Source organism: Salmo salar, chromosome ssa15 (assembly GCF_905237065.1).
Source record: "Salmo salar chromosome ssa15, Ssal_v3.1, whole genome shotgun sequence".
Lineage (NCBI taxonomy): Eukaryota > Metazoa > Chordata > Actinopteri > Salmoniformes > Salmonidae > Salmo > Salmo salar.
Window position 1 is genome coordinate 19,274,918 of NC_059456.1, and position 21,520 is coordinate 19,296,437.

Genomic DNA, 21,520 nt, shown 5'->3' on the forward strand with positions numbered 1-21,520 from the left:
AATGAGGGAAATAAATATTTGACCCCCTCTGAATCAGAAAAATTTCTGGCTCCCAGGTGTCTTTTATACAGGTAACGAGCTGAGATTAGGAGCACACTCTTAAAGGGAGTGCTCCTAACCGCAGCTTGTTACCTGTAAAAAAGACACCTGTCCACAGAAGCAATCAATCAATCAGATTCCAAACTCTCCACCATGGCCAAGACCAAAGAGCTCTCCAAGGATGTCAGGGACAAGATTGTAGACCTACACAAGGCTGGAATGGGCTACAAGACCATCGCCAAGCAGCTTGGTGAGAAAGTGGCAACATTTGGTGCGGTTATTCACAAATGGAAGAAACACAAAAGAACTGTCAATATCCCTTGGCCTGGGGCTCCGTGCAAGATCTCACCTCGGTGAGTTGCAATGATCATGAGAACGGTGAGGAATCAGCCCAGAACTACACGGGAGGATCTTGTCAATGATCTCAAGGCAGCTGGGACCATAGCCACCAAGAAAACAATTGGTAACACACTACGCCGTAAAGGACTGAAATCCTGCAGCGCCCGCAAGGTCCCCCTGCTCAAGAATACATATACATGCCCGTCTGAAGTTTGCCAATGAACATCTGAATGACTCAGAGGACAACTGGTGAAAGTGTTGAGGTCAGATGAGACCAAAATGGAGCTCTTTGGCATCAACTCAACTCGCCGTGTTTGGAGGAGGAGGTATGCTGCCTATGACCCCAAGAACAACATCTCCACCGTCAAACATGGAGGTGGTTTGGGGGTGTTTTTCTGCTAAGGAGACAGGACAACTTCACCGCATCAAAGGGACGATGGACGGGGCCATGTACCGTCAAATCTTGCATGAGAACCTCCTTCCCTCAGCCAGGGCATTGAAAATGGGTCGTGGACGGGTATTCCAGCATGACAATGACCCAAACACACACGGCCAAGGCAACAAAGGAGTTGCTCAAGAAGAAGCACATTAAGGTCCTGGAGTGGCCTAGCCAGTCTCCAGACCTTAATCCCATAGAAAATCTGTGGAGGGAGCTGAAGGTTCAAGTTGCCAAACGTCAGCCTCGAAACCTTAATGACTTGGAGAAGATCTGCAAAGAGGAGTGGGACAAAATCCCTCCTGAGATGTGTGCAAACCTGGTGGCCAACTACAAGAAACGTCTGACCTCTGTGATTGCCAACATGGGTTTTGCCACCAAGTACTAAGTCATGTTTTGCAGAGGGGTCAAATACTTATTTCCCTCATTAAAATGCAAATCATTTTATAAAATTTTTGACATGCGTTTTTCAGGATTTTTTTGTTGTTATTCTGTCTCTCACTGTTCAAATAAACCTACCATTAAAATTATAGACTGATCATTTCTTTGTAAGTGGGCAGACGTACAAAATCAGCAGGGGATCAAATACTTTTCCCCCCACTGTAACTACAATATGTAGGTAGCTGGTTAGCCTGCTAGTTTAACAACTGGACATTTCTGACAGGTTACAAACAGGTTATAAACAGGTTATAAACAGCTCTTTAAAGGTCTGTCAGTGAATGACATAACAAGAGGAAAACTGCCCATGCACTACCGAATTTCAAAATTACACCATACTATTATTACAACTCTCAAGAGTTCCTCATTTTTGTAATTTTTGTAATTATTAAGTCTTCCGTATTGACCCCTGTTCTGGGTCCGCATCCAGAACACGAGCCGCCTGTTGAGTATGGCTGGCCTAGACGTTAGAGGTCAGCAATTGAAGGGTTGCTAGTTTGAATCCCAGGTCTGACAATAACAAGAAAATGAACTTGTAAGTAAAGTTTACAGTAAACTCTCCCTTTATGACATCGTCCTGGCTTAAATAACATGTAACATGGCTGTCGGGACCTCTCACCTCTCCATACTGGTAGAGCTCCATCACGATCCAGACAGGGTTTTCCTCTATGACACCGATCAGACTGACGATATGGGGGTGGTTCAGGTTCTTCATGATCACTGGAGAACGGAAGAAATTAAAAATAAAACATTAAATTAAATTAAAAATTAAAAACTTTTCCTTCAATTTTCATATGAAAGCTACTTACGACAGTTAGACATACTTACATATTAAAGTCCCAATCCCATAGAAAAAATTATTTTCCTATTTCATATACTGTATATATTCACACTAGATGGTTGAAATAATACTGTGAAATTGTGATAACGCCCTTTTAGTGTACGAGCTGTTTGAAAAGACCAGCTGACATTTCAGACTGTTTTGAAGGGGAAATGCCTCAACAGACATTTTACATTTTAGTCATTTAGCAGACACTCTTATCCAGAGCGACTTACAGTAGTGAATGCATACATTTCATTTCACGCATTTTCTTTTGTACTGGCCCCCTGTGGGAATCGAACCCACAACCCTGGCGTTGCACACACCATGCTGGCGTTGCAAACACCATGCTCTACCAACTGAGCCACAGGCAAGCTAGGTGGTAAAGATGGCGCCGAAGAACATGGCTGACATTTTACATTCTCCCAACCAATTGTGCTATTTGTTATTTTTTGTTGAGTTTTGTGTAACTTATTTTTTAACTTATTGTCTACATAATGTTGCTGCTACCGTCTCCTATGACCGAAAATAACTTCTGGACATCAGAAAAGTAATTACTCACCGCTGACTGGAATAAACTTTTTCCTTTAACGAGTCCGACGAGAAGGATATCCTGCTTTCACTGGAACAGGCCCAGATCCAAGTCTTTTGCATGAAGAAAAGACACCGTAAAAGGGGCCGCAGATCGAGCAGCCTTCTGAGAATCCAGAGGCGAGCGAGTAAACTCCCACTGCTATCCGTTTTTCTAGCAAACGTGCAATCATTGGAAAATAATATTGATGACCTACGATTAAGATTATCCTACCAACGGGACATTAAAAACTGTAACATCTTATGTTTCACCGAGACGTGGCTGAACGAAGATACAGACAATATAGAGCTGGCGGGATTTTCTATGTAAGACGAGAGGTGGGGGTGTGTGTCTATTTGTCAATAACAGCTGGTGCGCGATGTCTAATATTAAAGAAGTCTCGAGGTATTGCTCACCTGAGATAGAGTACCTTATGATAAGCTGTAGACCACACTATCTACCAAGAAAGTTCTCATCTGTATTATTCGTAGCCGCAAACTTAAATCAGTTTTACCAATTTTTACCAGCATGTCACATGTGCAACCAGACGGAAAAAAACCCTAGACCACCTTTACTCCACACACAGAGATGCATACAAAGCTCTCCCTCACCCTCCATTTGGCAAATCTGACCATAATTATATCCTCCTGATTCCTGCTTACAAGCAAAAACTAATACAGGAAGTACCAGTGATTCGCTCAACACGGAAGTGGTCAGATGACGCGAACGCTACACTACAGGACTGTTTTGCTAGCACAGACTCATCTGTGGCATTGATTCATCCAATGGCATTGAGTAGTACACCACCTCAGTCATCGGCTTCATCAATAAGAGCATTGAAAACGTCGTCCCCACAGTGAATGTACGTACATATCCCAACCAGAAGCCAACATCCACATCATGCTAAAGGCTAGAGCTGCCGCTTTCAAGGAGCGGGAGACTATTCCAGACACTTATAAGAAATCCCCTATGCCCTCAGACGAACTATCAAACAAGCAAAGTGTCAATACAGAATTAAAATTGAATCCTACTACACCGGCTCTGATGCTCGTCGGACGTGGCAGGGCTTGAAAACTATTACGGACTTCAAAGGGAAACCCAGACGTGAGCTACACAGTGATGCGAGCCTACCAGACGAGCTAAATGCATTTTATGCTCGCTTCGAGGCAAGCAACACCAAAGCATGCACGAGAGCACCAGCTGTTCTGGATGACTGTGTGATCACACTCTCAGTAGCCGATGTGAACAAAACCTTTAAACAGGTCTACATTCACAAAGCCGCTGGGGCCAAACGGATTATTAGGACATGTACTCAAAGCATGCGCGAACCAACTGTCAAGTGTCTTCACTGACATTATTCTACCTCTCCCTGACCGAGTCTGTAGTACCTACATGTTTCAAGCAGAGACACCATAGTCCCTATGCCCAAGGAAGCGGATGGTAACCTGCCTAAATGATTACCGCCCTGTGGCACTCACGTCGGTAGACATGAAATGCTTTGGAAGGCTGGTCATGGCTCACATCAACAGCATCCTCCCGAACACCCTAAACCCACTCCAGTTCACATACCGCCCCAACAGATTCACAAATTACGCAATATCAATGGCACTCCACACTGCCCTTTCTCACCTGGACAGAAGGAACACCTATGTGAGAATGCTGTTCATTGACTACAGCTCAGCATTCAACACCATAGTGCCCACGAAGCTCATCACTAAGCTAAGAACTCTGGGTCTAAACACCTCCCTCTGCAACTGGATCCTGGACTTCCTGACGTGCCGCCCCCAGGTGGTAAGAGTAGGCAATAACACGTCTGCCATGCTGATCCTCAACACTGGGGCCCCTCAGGGGTGTGTACTTAGTCCCCTCCTGTATTCCCTGTTCACCCACGACTGTGTGGCCAAACACAACTCCAACACCATCATTAAGTTTGCTGACAACACAACAGTGGTAGGTCCTGATCACCGACAACGATGAAACAGCCTATAGGGAGGAGGTCAGAGAACTGGCAGTGTGGTGCCAGGACAACAACCTCTCCTTCAATGTGAGTAAGACAATGGAGCTGATCGTGGACTACAGGAAAAGGAGGGCCGAACAGGCTCCCATTATCATCAATGGGGCTGTAGTGGAGCGGGTCGAGAGTTTCAAGTTCCTTTGTGTCCACATCACCAACGAACTATCATGGTCCAAACATACCAAGACAGTCGTGAAGAGGGCACGACAACACCTTTTCCCCCTCCGGAGACTGAAAAGATTTGGCATGGGTCCCCAGATCCTCAAAAGGTTCTACAGCTGCACCATCGAGAGCATCCTGACCAGTTGCATCACCGCCTGGTATGGCAACTGCTCGGCATCTGACCGTAAGGTGCTAAAGAGGGTAGAGCGAATGGCCCAGTACATCACTGGGGCCAAGCTTCCTCACATCCAGGACCTATATAATAGGCGGTGTCAGAGGAAAGCCCATAGAAATTGTCAGAGACTCCAGTCACCCAAGTTATAGACTGTTTTCTCTGCTACTGCACGACAAGCGGTACTGGAGCGCCAAGTCTAGGACCAAAAGGCTCCTCAACAGCTTCTACCCCCAAGCCATAAGACTGCTGAACAATTAATAAAATCGCCACCGGACAATTTACATTGACCCCCCCGTTTTGTACACTGCTGCTACTCACTGTTTGTTTGTTATCTATGCATAGTCACTTTACCCCCACCTACATGTACAGATTACCTCAACTAGCCTGTACCCCCGCACACTAACTCGGTACCGGCACCCCCTGTATATAGCCTCGTTATTGTTATTCTTATTGTGTTACTTTTTATTATTACTTTTTATTTTAGTCTGCTTTGTAAATATTTTCTTAACTCTTCTTGATCTGCGCTGTTGGTTAAGGGCATTGTAGGTAAGCATTTCATGGTAAAGTCTACACTTGTTGTATTAGGTGCATGTGACAAATAAAGTTTGATTTGATTTGAAATTAGTTAATAGATCAATAAGAAAAAGAGTTCCAAACCTCTCTGCCAATAACAGCTAGTTTTGCGTTTTCCACTCCCCACTCACAGACAGTCCTAGTAAAATTCTTACTGGAGAAACTGCTCTTTGCTAAGAAGCTATTTTGGTTTCTTTTTGACCATTTTAGTTGAAAACAATCTCAGTAAGGTACATAATTGTTACCCAGAAATAATTTGATATTGAGATAAAAATGGCTGCATTGGACCTTTAATATGATGTAATATTTCTGATCTATTTATATGGGGTTTGTTGATGCTTATTCATGAAAGCGATCATGAAGTGTACATTCTTTTCTAAATCATTGATTCAAAATTCCTGAGTTTCCAGGCACTCACAGTAGAATTCCTCATTGAATTCCTCATTGAATTCCTCATTGAATAAATACAGTAAGTGATCCTCAGTGATTGGTTTTATGATTTAAATAATGCAGGAGAAAGAACAGACAAGGGTTGAGCCCGAGTTTAATCAATCCACAACAGAGTTGTTCATAGGAGCAGACGCCTATCTCCTGTTACTGTAGCACGAGGCAGCTTGATGTACCAGTACACCCCTGGACAGGACACTGGTCTATCTCCTGTTACTGTAGCATGAGGCAGCTTGATGTACCAGTACACCCCTGGACAGGACACTAGTCTATCTCCTGTTACTGTAGCATGAGGCAGCTTGATGTACAGGACACCCCCTGGACAGGACACTAGTCTATCTCCTGTTTCTGTAGTGAGGCAGCTTGATGTACCAGTACACCCCCTGACAGGACACTAGTCTATCTCCTGTTTCTGTAGTGAGGCAGCTTGATGTGCCAGTACACCCCCTGGACAGGACACTAGTCTATCTCCTGTTTCTGTAGTGTGAGGCAGCTTGATGTACCAGTACACCCCCTGGACAGGACACTAGTCTATCTCCTGTTACTGTAGCATGAGGCAGCTTGATGTACCAGGACACCCCCTGACAGGACACTAGTCTATCTCCTGTTTCTGTAGTGAGGCAGCTTGATGTACCAGTACACCCCCTGGACAGGACACTAGTCTATCTCCTGTTACTGTAGCATGAGGCAGCTTGATGTACCAGTACACCCCCTGACAGGACACTAGTCTATCTCCTGTTACTGTAGCATGAGGCAGCTTGATGTACCAGTACACCCCCTGACAGGACACTAGTCTATCTCCTGTTACTGTAGCATGAGGCAGCTTGATGTACCAGGACACCCCCTGACAGGACACTAGTCTATCTCCTGTTTCTGTAGTGAGGCAGCTTGATGTACCAGTACACCCCCTGGACAGGACACTAGTCTATCTCCTGTTACTGTAGCATGAGGCAGCTTGATGTACCAGTACACCCCCTGGACAGGACACTAGTCTATCTCCTGTTACTGTAGCATGAGGCAGCTTGATGTACCAGTACACCCCTGGACAGGACACGAGTCTATCCCTTGTTTCTGTAGTGAGGCAGCTTGATGTACCAGTACACCCCTGGACAGGACACGAGTCTATCCCCTGTTTCTGTAGTGAGGCAGCTTGATGTACCAGTACACCCCCTGACAGGACACTGGTCTATCTCCTGTTACTGTAGCATGAGGCAGCTTGATGTACAGGACACCCCCTGGACAGGACACTAGTCTATCTCCTGTTACTGTAGCATGAGGCAGCTTGATGTACCAGTACACCCCCTGGACAGGATGCAGGACCTCCTTAATGCTGAGTGCCAAGCAGAGACTAATCGTGTCCCATTTTCAGTCTTTGGTACACTCTTTGAGAAAAAGGTGCTATCTAGAACCAAAAAGGGTTCTTTGGCTGTCCACATCGGAGATCGCTTTGAAGAACCCTTTTGGTTCCAGGTAGAACCATATTGGGTTGCATGTAGAACCCTTTCCCCACAGAGTTCTACATGGAACCCAAAAGAGTTCTACCTGGAACAAAAAAGGATTTTCCTATGGGGGACGGTCAAAGAACCCTTTTGGAACAACTTTTTTTCTATGAGTGTATGACTTGACTGAGGTTTGAACTCCAATCTCAGTGCGACTATTCTAAGCACAAGACCAGTGAGTTGGAGAAGTGATGAAGAAGAAGTGTGATCAGTATTTGATGTGTACCTGCTTCACTCATGAACTTCTCCATGACATCAGGTGAACAGTCTTTACACGTCTTCACCGCCACGCTTATCCTCTCCCCATTCTGGTTCACAAACAGTCACACACACACACACACACACACACACACACACACACACACACACACACACACACACACAATTAATGAGATACATTTTTTGCCTAGTTAGGAACATTTGATGTGTTATAATTGACTGTATGAGTAGGGTGTCAGGAGATATACTTGCCGATTTTTTGTACATTCCTTCATAGACCTCCCCGAAAAACCCCTCGCCAAGGATCCGTCCCAGAACAATGTCATGTCTGTCAATTCCATACTTCACCACTGGAACCAGGTATACAACAACACAATGAGTAGCTGCCATGGAACTTAGACTATAGAACATGTAATATAGAACATAGAGTACAGAACATAGACAATAGAACAGAATATGGAACATAGAATATAGAACCTAGAGTATAGAACCTAGAGTTAAAGAACATATAACATAGAACCTAGAGTAAAGAACATAGAATACAGAACATAGAACATAGAATAGAGCATGGAACATAGAGTTCAGAACCTAGAGTATAGAACATAGAGAACATAGAGTATAGAATAGAACCTAGAGTTATAGAATGTAGAATATACAACATAGAAAATAGAACATAGAGTTTAGAACATAGAATACAGAACATAAAGTATAGAACCTAGTGTTTAGAACATATAATATAGAACATAGAATATAGAAAATACAATATAGAACATAGAGTATAGCACATAGAACATAGAGTACAGCACATACAGTTGAAGTCGGACATTTACATACACCTTAGCCAAATATATTTAAACTCAGTTTTTCACAATTCCTGACATTTAATCCTAGTAAAAATAGGAAAGGGATCACCACTGTATTCTAAGAATGTGAAATGTCAGAATAATAGTAGAGAGAATGATTTATTTCAGCTTTTATTTCTTTCATCACATTTCCAGTGGGTCAGAAGTTTGCATACACTCAATTAGTATTTGGTAGCATTGCCTTTAAATTGTTTAACTTGGGTCAAACGTTTCGCGTAACCTTCCACAATCTTCCCTGTCACGAACTTCGTATGAATAATTGGACCAAGGCGCTGCGTGAGTAGAATTCCACATTTTAATGATAGTGAAACTTCCAAAACAAAACTATAACGATCGTGAAATACACTCAAACTCGGCACTCAAACAAAATAATATCCCACATCGCAGGTGGGAAAAAGGACAACCTAAGTATGATCCCCAATTAGAGGTAACGATTATCAGCTGTCTCTAATTGGGAACCATACACACACACCAACATAGAAATATAATACCTAGAAACCCCCCTAGTCACGACCTGACCCAAAACACCATAGAGAACCCCGATGGCTCTCTACGGTCAGCGCGTGACATTCCCACAATAAGTTGGGTGAATTCTGGCCCATTCCTCCTGACAGAGCTGGTGTAACTGAGTCAGGTTTGTATGCCTCCTTGCTTGCACACGCTTTTTCAGTTCTGCCCACAAATTTTCTATAGCATTGTGGTCAGTGCTTTGTGATGGCCACTCCAATACCTTGACTTTGTTGTCCTTAAGCCATTTTGCCACAACTTTGGAAGTATGCTTGGGGTCATTGTCCATTTGGAAGACCCATTTGCGACCAAGCTTTAACTTCCTGACTAATGTCTTGAGATGTTGCTTCAATACATCCACATCATTTTCCTCCCTCATGATGCCATCTATTTTCTGTATTGCACCAGTCCTTCCTGCAGAAAAGCACCCCCAAAACATGATGCTGCCACCCCCGTGCTTCATGGTTGGGATGGTGTTCTTCGGCTTGCAAGCCTCCCCCTTTTTCCACCAAATATAACGATGGACATTATGGCCAAACAGTCCTATTTTTGTTTCATCAGACCCGAGGACATTTTTCCAAAAAGTACGTTCTTTGTTCCCATGTGCAGTTGCAAACCATAGTCTGGCTATTCTATGGCGGTTTTGGAGCAGAGGCTTCTTCCTTGCTGAGCGGCCTTTCAAGTTATGTCGATATAGGACTCGTACTGTGGATATAGATACTTTTGTACCTGTTTCCTCCAGCATCTTCAAAAGGTTCTTTGCTGTTGTTCTGGGATTGATTTGCACTTTTTGCACCAAAGTACGTTCAGCTCTAGGACACTAACGCGTCTCCTTCCTGAGCGGTATGACGGCTGCGTGTTTGTACTTGCGTACTATTGTTTGTACAGATGAACGTGATACCTTCAGGCATTGGGAAATTGCTCCCAAGAATGAATCAGACTTAAGGCGGTCTACAATTTCTTTTCTGAGGTCTTGGCTGATTTCTTTTGATTTTCCCATGATGTCAAGCAAAGATGCAATGAGTTTGAAGGTAGGCCTTGAAATACATCCACAGGTACACCTCAAATTGACTCAAATGATGTCAATTAGCTTATCAGAACCTTCTAAAGCCATGACATAATTTTCTGGAATTTTCCAAGCTGTTTAAAGGCACAGTCACCTTAGTGTATGTAAACTTCTGACCCACTGGAATTGTGATACAGTGAATTATAAGTGAAATTATATGTCTGTAAACAATTGTTGTAAAAAATTATTGTGTCATGCACAAAGTAGATGTCCTAACCGACTTGCCAAAACTATAGTTTGTTAAAAATAAATTTGTGGAGTGGTTTAAAAATGAGTAAACTTCCGACTTCAACTGTAGAATATAGAATATAGAACATAGAGTATATAACAGAGTTTAGAGCATAGAGTTTAGAACATAGAATACAGAGAACATAGAGTACAGAGAACATAGAGTATAGAACATAGAGTTTAGAACAGTGTTTAGAACATAGTGTATAGAACATACATTTTAGAACATAAAGTATAGAACATAACGTATAGAACATACAAGTATAGAAAATAAAGTACTGAACAGAGTATAGACAGTAAAAGTCTACATCAGGCTCCTTAGATACTATGCGATAAATGTCTTCCATCCTGATAAAGAGTACGTCTCTACTTACCAGACTTTGGTCGTTCGTCAATCTCTGCGTAGATGTCAGATCCTGAATGATGGACAATATTTGATGATGTCAGTTTGTGATAAAAACAGATGGGTCAACTTGAAACATACAGTATAGCCCTGCCCCTACAGTACTAGTTTCAAACAATTGAAAACAGTCACTGTACTGACAAATTATTCATAACATTTGTAAAACAAAGATGAAGGCAGTTGTGGTAGATGAAAACTCACCCATGCTATATCTGAAGGAGCCCGTGTTCTCCGTTTGACTACAGATAGAGGGAGGAGAGACAGCCAGAGGAGGAGAGGAGAAGATCATCAATCCTAGGTTTGAGGTAGCTCCTCAATACACCAGGCACACTGTTACAGTAACACTACTTGTCTCTTTGATACATCTATCTGACAGCCTCATGTCCAGTACATCCCATGTTTCAACAAGTACTAAATATTCCAGTTTGGTTTCGGTATAATGACTTGTTATGGAAATGACACAAAAATGCCCCAAAAATATTAAGCCTTGTTCAAGAGAAAGTGAATCCACTCACTTTGTGGGAAGGTCTGGCAGGGAACTTCGTAAATTGGCATCTGTGGATCACATAAGAAGCCACATATGCTCAATAGACTTACGAGGGATGAGAAAATTGAGTTAGACCATTGTGATGCACTCTTTCAGTGTATCCCCCTGCAGTGTTTCTCCTACCAGAAAATTCACAGCGGTGGACTTCCTGATCCCCTTTTACCTTTATTTGGTCTAGCGATGAACGACTCGTCAGTGGCGTGCTCAGCGCGACAGTAACCGTCAATAAGGTCCACCATGTTTTCTGCCATCGCAAACTTAGTCACGTTGATAGACAGAGGCTGACGAAGAAGATACGAACCATTCACGTTAATGACAATAACTACAATTACAATCACATTACAAACACTATACAAACATTCTAATGTCACAGGGGTCATAGACTGATAGGCTTTCAGGGCAAAATATTTACTTAAGACGCAGGCTTTTAACTCATCGATCACATCAATCAAAATGTTATGTAAAAAAAAAAGACTTACGGACACAGCTCTGTAGTTAGAATTCAGAGCCTGTATTCATAATGTCTCTAGTTAGAATTCAGAGCCTGTATTCATAATGTCTCTAGTTAGAATTCAGAGCCTGTATTCATAATGTCTCTAGTTAGAATGCAGAGCCTGTATTCATAATGTCTCTAGTTAGAATTCAGAGCCTGTATTCATAATGTCTCTAGTTAGAATGCAGAGCCTGTATTCATAATGTCTCTAGTTAGAATGCAGAGCCTGTATTCATAATGTCTCTAGTTAGAATTCAGAGCCTGTATTCATAATGTCTCTAGTTAGAATGCAGAGCCTGTATTCATAATGTCTCTAGTTAGAATTCAGAGCCTGTATTCATAATGTCTCTAGTTAGAATGCAGAGCCTGTATTCATAATGTCTCTAGTTAGAATTCAGAGCCTGTATTCATAATGTCTCTAGTTAGAATTCAGAGCCTGTATTCATAATGTCTCTAGTTAGAATTCAGAGCCTGTATTCATAATGTCTCTAGTTAGAATTCAGAGCCTGTATTCATAATGTCTCTAGTTAGAATTCAGAGCCTGTATTCATAATGTCTCTAGTTAGAATTCAGAGCCTGTATTCATAATGTCTCTAGTTAGAATGCAGAGCCTGTATTCATAATGTCTCTAGTTAGAATTCAGAGCCTGTATTCATAATGTCTCTAGTTAGAATGCAGAGCCTGTATTCATAATGTCTCTAGTTAGAATGCAGAGCCTGTATTCATAATGTCTCTAGTTAGAATTCAGAGCCTGTATTCATAATGTCTCTAGTTAGAATTCAGAGCCTGTATTCATAATGTGTCTAGTTAGAATTCAGAGCCTGTATTCATAATGTCTCTAGTTATAATTCAGAGCCTGTATTCATAATGTCTCTAGTTAGAATTCAGAGCCTGTATTCATAATGTCTCTAGTTAGAATTCAGAGCCTGTATTCATAATGTCTCTAGTTAGAATTCAGAGCCTGTATTCATAATGTCTCTAGTTAGAATTCAGAGCCTGTATTCATAATGTGTCTAGTTAGAATTCAGAGCCTGTATTCATAATGTCTCTAGTTAGAATTCAGAGCCTCTATTCATAATGTCTCTAGTTAGAATTCAGAGCCTGTATTCATAATGTCTCTAGTTAGAATTCAGAGCCTGTATTCATAATGTCTCTAGTTAGAATTCAGAGCCTGTATTCATAATGTCTCAGAGTAGTTGTGCTGATCTATGATCAGGTTCCCCCTGTCCATATAACCTTATTCATTATGATCTAGGATCAGGTCCTCTCTGTCCATATAACCTTATTCATTATGATCTAGGATCAGGTCCTCTCTGTCCATAAAACCTTATTCATTATGATCTAGGATCAGGTCCTCTCTGTCCATATAACCTTATTCATTATGATCTAGGATCAGGTCCTCTCTGTCTATATAACCTTATTCATTATGATCTAAAAGGCAACACTGTTCCTAGATCAGCACTTCTACTCCGAGTCTCTTTGTGAATGTTGGCCCAGGCCTCACTACCTTGTTTTACCTGTATGACTCGGTCCATGTCCTGATTGAGCAGTACTAATGCACTTTTTCTTCTTCTATTTTAATGTGTACCTGTCTGGCTCCGTCTATGTCCAGGTTGAGGAGGGCTTTGCCGTCACTCTGAGATGAACACTTGATGCTCTTGATCTGTTTGAAATCCGCTAGACACACAGGCTGGGGGGGATAAGAGAGAAACAATTCACTGATACACTTAACAGCCACAGGTGTAGGGTAAAGGTTGACATGGGAACAGGACTCCCGGGAACAGGACTCCCGGGGACAGGACTCCCGGGGACAGGACTCCCGGGGACAGGACTCCCGGGGACAGGACTCCCGGGAACAGGACTCCCGGGAACAGGACTCCCAGGGACAGGACTCCCAGGGACAGGACTCCCAGGGACAGGACTCCCAGGGACAGGACTCCCAGGGACAGGACTCCCAGGGACAGGACTCCAGAGTGGAGCAGCAGTCTAAGGCACTGCATCGCAGTGCTAGAGGCGTCACTACACACCCTGGTTCGATCCCGGGCTGTATCACCAGCCTGTATCACCAGCCGTGATCAGGAGTTCCATAGGGCGGCGCACAATTGGCCCAGCGTCGTCCGGGTTAAGGGAAGGTTTGGCCAGTGGGGGCCTACTAGGCTCATCACGCTCTAGCGATTCCTTGTGGTGCAGAGCCTACAGGCTGACCTCGGTAGTCGGTTGAAGAGTGTTTCCTCCGACGGATTGGTGCTGCTGGCTACCAGGTTAAGCGGGCAGGTGTTGAAGAAGCGTGGTTTGGCGGGTCATGTTTCGGAGGACGCACGACTCAACCTTTGCCTCCCGAGAACATTGAGGAGTTGCAGCGATGAGACAATTTCGAAATTGGGGAGAAAAAGGGGGTAAAATAAATAAATAAAAATAGTATTGGGGGTCCTGTGGGATTCTGGTTCTAGGGATCAAGTCTGGGAGAGGACAGGATGGACAGTACAGGAATAGTTATAAACTGAGGGGTTTTTGTGTGGGGGGTGGATATGTAATGTGTAGATCATTTTATTTAAAAACTGTGAGTAGGCCTAAGATAGTTTACTTAATATTATTATATTAGTTAATGTAATTTCACCCTTCCTCTTCCATCAGCTCACTCTCACGCCTCGCTCCAGTTATAGCCACGGCTATAAGTGCAGTCACTACTTTACCTCAGACGCCAACGTACGTCAGTGAATGATGAATCCTTCAAGAGATTAATTGAGTTGATCCGACTCTGGGCAAGTGGAAGGTTTGCCTTCATTGCCAAACACTGATAATGTGGTTGTTATCAGCTGTGTGCAGGGCAGGATACTGTCTGCTGAGCACTGTGCAGTAGCCAAACGGAGCAGTTGCTATGGCGAGATGATTTTTTGCATTTGTGATTTCTGTGTGTAAAATTAGCACGAGACGGGAGTAATTTTCACAGGGACAGAACAGGAAGGTTCAGTGGTTATAGAACTGTTGCCGAAACAGGAAAAAGTTTGACAGGACAAGACAGGACTGGAATGGATTTTCACTCCCGTGTCAACCTCTATACTTTTAGAAAAAAGGGTTCCAAAAGCGTTCTTCGGCTGTCCCCGTAGGAGAACCCTTTGAAGAACCCTTTTGTAGAACCCTTTTTGGTTCCAGGTAGAACTCTTTTGGGTTCCATGTAGAACCCTCTGTGCACAGTCCCGTGTGGCTCAGTTGGTAGAGCATGTTTGCAACACCAGGGTTGTGGGTTCGATTCCCACGGGGGACCAGTATGGAAGAAAAAAAATGTATGAAATGTATGCATTTGCTACTGTAAGTCACTCTGGATAAGAGCATCTACTAAATGACTAAAATGTAAAAGGGTTCTACCTAGAATCAAAAGGTTCTCCTATGTGAACAGCCGAAGAGCGGTTCTAGATAACACCTTTTTTTCTAAGAGTGTAGTGCAGGATGAAGTCACATTTACATTTTAAGTAATTTAACAGACGTTCTTATCCAGAGCGACTTACAATTAGTGCATTCTTCTTCAGCTAGGTGAGACAACAACATATCACAATAGTAGCAAGTACATTTCCCCCACAATGCTCAGTAGATGCTGAACTTGGTTCAGTTTAGCATTTTCCATACTAATGGTTAATCTATCACTTGGGGAAAACTTCACCACGGACCCCACACAGGCTGGGGATGGGACATGAAGAACATAAGAATATCGGCCAGAAATCATTCATGACAATGGAATGAAAAGTTACCAAATGGCAACATATATAGCATCCTGCTTACTGCTGAGTATTTATGGGTGCGTTGGAGAATGCCCTGTTTACAGTTAACATCCTGCTTACCGCTGAGTCTTTATGGGTGCGTTGGAGAATGCCCTGTTCACAGTTAACATCCTGCTTACCGCTGAGTCTTTATGGGTGCGTTGGCGAATGCCCCTGTTTACAGTTAACATCCTGCTTACCGCTGAGTCTTTATGGGTGCGTTGGCGAATGCCCCTGGCTCCAATCACCAGCTCTACTGACAGACTCCAGCCTTGCTGTGGACAAAACAGTGGGATTGCAACTTAACTTTAATTTCTTGACAGACTTCAGAGTCATACAATATTTTCTTTGAAGTGAGCCATGTAAAAAGGAAAACCAAGTGCATTTCTAATGGTAGATTCTTGCATAATTTGAGGTGCCGTGATCCAAAAGGAATCAGTTATGATCAGGAAAATTATATGATAGGTATTTACTGTGTCCTGACAGGACCTCACTCAGGTATTTACTGTGTCCTGACAGGACCTCACTCAGGTATTTACTGTGTCCTGACAGGACCTCACTTTACTGTGTCCTGACAGGACCTCACTCAGGTATTTACTGTGTCCTGACAGGACCTCACTCAGGTATTTACTGTGTCCTGACAGGACCTCACTCAGGTATTTACTGTGTCCTGACAGGACCTCACTCAGGTATTTATTGTGTACTGACAGGACCTCACTCAGGTATTTACTGTGTCCTGACAGGACCTCACTAGATTTACTGTGTCCTGACAGGACCTCACTCATTACTGTGTCCTGACAGGACCTCACTCAGGTATTTACTGTGTCCTGACAGGACCTCACTCAGGTATTTATTGTGTACTGACAGGACCTCACTCAGGTATTTACTGTGTACTGACAGGACCTCACTCAGGTATTTACTATATCCTGACAGGACATCACTCAGGTATTTACTGTGTCCTGACAGGACCTCACTCAGGTATTTACTGTGTCTTGACAGGACCTCACAAGGTATTTACTGTGTACTGACAGGACCTCACTCAGGTATTTACTGTGTACTGACAGGACCTTACTCAGGTATTTACTGTGTACTGACAGGACCTCACTCAGGTATTTACTGTGTCCTGACAGGACCTCACTCAGGTATTTACTGTATCCTGACAGGACCTCACTCAGGTATTTACTATATCCTGACAGGACCTCACTCAGGTATTTACTGTGTCCTGACAGGACCTCACTCAGGTGTTTACTGTGTACTGACAGGACCTCACTCAGGTATTTACTGTGTACCGACTGCAAATACCTGAGTGCGGACATTCCTAATTGTATTGTCTGTAAAGCCAACAGAAACACGCACCACCAGTTCGCAGGGGTAGACCTCCTCGTCAACATTGATGAATTCCATGAGCGTTTTGAAGAAGCGAACCATACACTCGTCCTCCTTCAGGGTAGAGTACTGCTGGAACGTCTGGGTGATCAGCTTCCGAAGGGGACGAGACTGGGACAGAACATCACAACATTAGACAACACTTTCATAACCCTATTTTAACTATGATGTCACATAGTAAACAGCAGGGTAAACGACGCTGCTACAATATAAATTATCATAAATTAACAGAAATTAACAGAAATTATCAGAAGTTATCAGAAATTAACAGAAATTATCAGAAATTAACAGAAATTAACTGAAATTTACAGAAATTATCAGAAATTAACAGAAGTTATCAGAAATTATCAGAAATTAACAGAAATTCTCTTTGATGACATAATAGTTACGGTTAGGCTCATTAAAAACTTTCTCGAAACTTCCAATAATATGTTGAACGATCATGTGGAAATCAAAATGTATATGTGTACCTTCATGCGTTCAATGAGCTCCTGTGGAAAGAACAGGTTCAGCCCCACGTCCTTCCTTCATTGGTCAAAATAAATCACATTCAGAGAGACCAGTTAGAAAAAAAACAACCAATCAAACCAATGTGATAGAAAAGGTAGGTAAATAAAACAACCAATCAAACCAATGTGATCGAAAAGGTAGGTAAATAAAACAACCAATCAAACCAATGTGATCGAAAATGTAGGTAAATAAAACAACCAATCAAACCAATGTGATAAAACGGTATAAATAAACAACCAATCAATAAAGGTAGGTAAATAAAACAACCAATCAAACCAATGTGATAGAAAAGTAGTAAATAAAACAACCAATCAAACCAATGTGATCGAAAAGGTAGGTAAATAAAACAACCAATCAAACCAATGTGATCGAAAAGGTAGGTAAATAAAACAACCAATCAAACCAATGTGATAGAAACGGTAGGTAAATAAAACAACCAATCAAACCAATGTGATAGAAACGGTAGGTAAATAAAACAACCAATCAAACCAATGTGATAGAAAAGGTAGGTAAATAAAACAACCAATCAAACCAATGTGATAGAAAAGGTAGGTAAATAAAACAACCAATCAAACCAATGTGATAGAAAAGGTAGGTAAATAAAACAACCAATCAAACCAATGTGATAGAAACGGTAGGTAAATAAAACAACCAATCAAACCAATGTGATAGAAACGGTAGGTAAATTAAGGTTGGTACCAACAAACATGTAAAACGTAAGTACTTACTCTAGTAACTCAAAGTTGGACTTCTTCTCCAAACCTTTAGCGTTCATGTCTTTATAAAACCTCCTGAAAACCAAGCAGATAAACACTGTTTTATTTATCTGACTCAGTGATGTTCCCCTGCTTTTATTATTATAATTTTTTTTTAAAGATCCTATTTAAATGTTCTGTATGGTGGAGGAAAAGCTTGTAAGCATTTCACTGTACGGTTTACACCCATTGTATTCTGTCATGTGACAAATAAATATTAATTTTGAATCGATTTAGAACAACGTGACCTACGACAACTAGGCTCTGTGGACAAACCCACTGTGACGTTGATGACGTCTACACACTGACAAGAGGATACATAAGGAAAACCCGACCTCACCTAATCTCCAGACAGCCCAGCTGCAGGGCCATCCCATCACTGACTTTACTGGCATGGTACTGCATGTAGTCACTACGCACCTAACACAGAACCAAGATGGCATAGAGAGAGACCACATTTACTGTTAACGGGTTAGGGTTAGTTACGCTGCATTCCGTCTTTGACTTTACTGGCATGGTACTGCATGTAATCACCATGCACCTAACACAGGCAATTGTTATCTACATGTAGTCACTACACACCTAACATAAGCAATATGGACAGAACACATTAACTGTTATCTGTATGAAGTCACTAAGCCTGGTCTCATAGTCTAGACGTAACATAGTACATGTAAATCCGGGACACTCAAATGAGTATGGTATGTTATGTTTGTTGTTAATACATAAAGACAGATGGTTACTTAATAAGGCTAAAACCAAAGTAGGGTGGTTGGTTGGGGTGGATGGGTAGGCGTATAACATGAACGTCTATCAACTCAAAGGTCCCATCGGGGACAACTTTAGATAATTAGCAACTTTTCAACTACTTACTAATTTTAGCTACTTTGCAACCACTTAGCATGTCAGCTAACCCTTCCCCTAATTATAACCTTAACCTTTTAATCTAACTCCTAACCTTAAACCCTAACCTAGCTAATGTTAGCCAGCTAGCTAACATTAGCCACCTAGCTAGAATTTGTAACACTTACATTTAGCAAATTCTTAACATATAATACGAATTGTAAGTTGTAACATATCATATGAAATGGGTGATGGACAGCCACAAATTAATACACACCATACGAAACGTAACATGTAATATTAGACGCAGTGTCTCGGATTTACTTACAGAATGATAAGAAATGCTCTGAGACCAGGTTGCGTAACAATGCATCTACAGTATTACCACAAGTCCAAGACAACAGACAACAGTGAATTATCGCTGACGATTTAGTTCTGGAAATTAGTCATGTGTTCTCTACATAGTCAGAGTATTAATGTGTTCTCTACATAGTCAGAGTATTAATGTGTTCTCTACATAGAGTATTAATGTGTTCTCTACATAGTCTGAGTATTAATGTGTTCTCTACATAGTCTGAGTATTAATGTGTTCTCTACATAGTCAGAGTATTAATGTGTTCTCTACATAGTCAGAGTATTGTGTTCTCTACATAGTCAGAGTATTAATGCATTCTCTACATAGAGTATTAATGTGTTCTCTACATAGAGTATTAATGTGTTCTCTACATAGTCAGCGTATTAATGTGTTATCAACATAGAGTATTAATGTGTTCTCTACATAGCATATTAATGTGTTCTCTACATAGCGTATTAATGTGTTCTCTACATAGCGTATTAATGTGTTCTCTACATAGCGTATTAATGTGTTCTCTACATAGCGTATTAATGTGTTCTCTACATAGCGTATTAATGTGTTCTCTACATAGCGTATTAATGTGTTCTCTACATAGCGTATTAATGTGTTCTCTACGTAGCGTATTAACGTGTTCTCTACATAGTCAGAGTATTAATGCGTTCTCTACATAGAGTATTAATGTGTTCTCTACATAGAGTATTAATGTGTTCTCACCATACAGTATTAATGTGTTCTCTACATAGTCAGAGTAGTGCTTGCTGCCTACTGTACCTGTTGATAGAAATACAGCAGTGTGGTACTGTCTTCTTTAAACTTTTCCAGGAAGTTGACTGGAATGTAGCGGACTCTCAGGTCATACCTGTGGAGAGATGAAAATAACCATACGTTAGAGTAGCAGTCTTCAACTGTTGAACGTACCTCTGCTTTAGAGTAGGAGTCTTCAACTGATGAACGTACCCATGTTTTAGAGTAGGAGTCTTCAACTGATGAACGTACCTCTGCTTTAGACTAGGAGTCTTCAACTGATGAACGTACCCATGTTTTAGAGTAGGAGTCTTCAACTGATGAACGTACCCATGTTTTAGAGTAGCAATCTTCAACTGATGAACGTACCCATGTTTTAGAGTAGCAGTCTTCAACTGATGAGCATACCTCTGCTTTAGACTTGGAGTCTTCAACTGATGAACGTACCCATGTTTTAGAGTAGCAGTCTTCAACTGATGAACGTACCCATGTTTTAGAGTAGCAGTCTTCAACTGATGAACGTACCCATGTTTTAGAGTAGCAGTCTTCAACTGATGAACGTACCCATGTTTTAGAGTAGCAGTCTTCAACTGATGAACGTACCTCTGCTTTAGACTAGGAGTCTTCAACTGATGAACGTACCCATGTTTTAGAGTAGGAGTCTTCAACTGATGAACGTACCCATGTTTTAGAGTAGGAGTCTTCAACTGATGAACGTACCCATGTTTTAGAGTAGGAGTCTTCAACTGATGAACGTACCCATGTTTTAGAGTAGGAGTCTTCAACTGATGAACGTACCTGCCACGTCCTGACCAGTAAGGGGTCATTTTGTTATTGTAGTATGGTCAGGACGTGGCAGGGGTGTGTTTGATGTATGTGTCTTGGGTTTTTGGGTAATGTTATATGTTGTCTATTTCTATGTTTGAATGTCTATTTAGTCTATTTCTATGTTCAGGTTTTGGTTTGGCCTTCAATTGGAAGCAGCTGTTTTTCGTTGCTTCTAATTGGAGGCCATATTTAAGTAGGGTTTTTTTGTCACTGTGTTTGTGGGTAGTTGTTCCATGTATAGCTGTGTAGCCTTACAGACTGTTTTTTCGTCGTTGTTTGTTATTTTTGTTAAGTGTTCACGTTTATCCAAATAAAAAAGGAAGATGAGCATGATACCCGCTGCGCCTTGGTCCACTTTTTACGACGCACCTGGCAGTACCCATGTTTTAGAGTAGGAGCCTTCAACTGATGAACGTACCCATGTTTTAGAGTAGGAGTATTCATCTGATGAACGTACCCATATTTGCCCATCCCAGGCAAACCCAAAGCACCACCGCAACACTTT

At 41.9% G+C, this 21,520-nt stretch overlaps 1 protein-coding gene across 3 annotated transcripts in view; it reads right to left on the reverse strand.

The window, feature by feature from the left end:
- Positions 1-21,520, reverse strand: part of LOC106571025 (protein-tyrosine kinase 2-beta) — a 67,986-nt gene that overhangs the window by 17,201 nt on the left and 29,265 nt on the right. For 2 of the 3 annotated variants that reach the window (XM_045695528.1, XM_045695529.1), the window contains exons 4-17: positions 20,215-20,302; positions 18,586-18,665; positions 18,219-18,281; positions 17,451-17,505; positions 16,951-17,091; positions 15,735-15,869; positions 13,428-13,529; positions 11,510-11,627; positions 11,315-11,354; positions 11,001-11,038; positions 10,771-10,812; positions 7,985-8,082; positions 7,740-7,821; positions 1,872-1,972 (exon numbers count right to left, since the gene is read on the reverse strand). In XM_045695528.1, coding sequence (XP_045551484.1) covers positions 1,872-1,972; positions 7,740-7,821; positions 7,985-8,082; positions 10,771-10,812; positions 11,001-11,038; positions 11,315-11,354; positions 11,510-11,627; positions 13,428-13,529; positions 15,735-15,869; positions 16,951-17,091; positions 17,451-17,505; positions 18,219-18,281; positions 18,586-18,665; positions 20,215-20,302 — 1,183 coding nt within the window. The remainder of the gene's footprint in view (positions 1-1,871; positions 1,973-7,739; positions 7,822-7,984; positions 8,083-10,770; positions 10,813-11,000; positions 11,039-11,314; positions 11,355-11,509; positions 11,628-13,427; positions 13,530-15,734; positions 15,870-16,950; positions 17,092-17,450; positions 17,506-18,218; positions 18,282-18,585; positions 18,666-20,214; positions 20,303-21,520) is intronic. The other variant, XM_014143653.2, reaches the window with a different exon arrangement.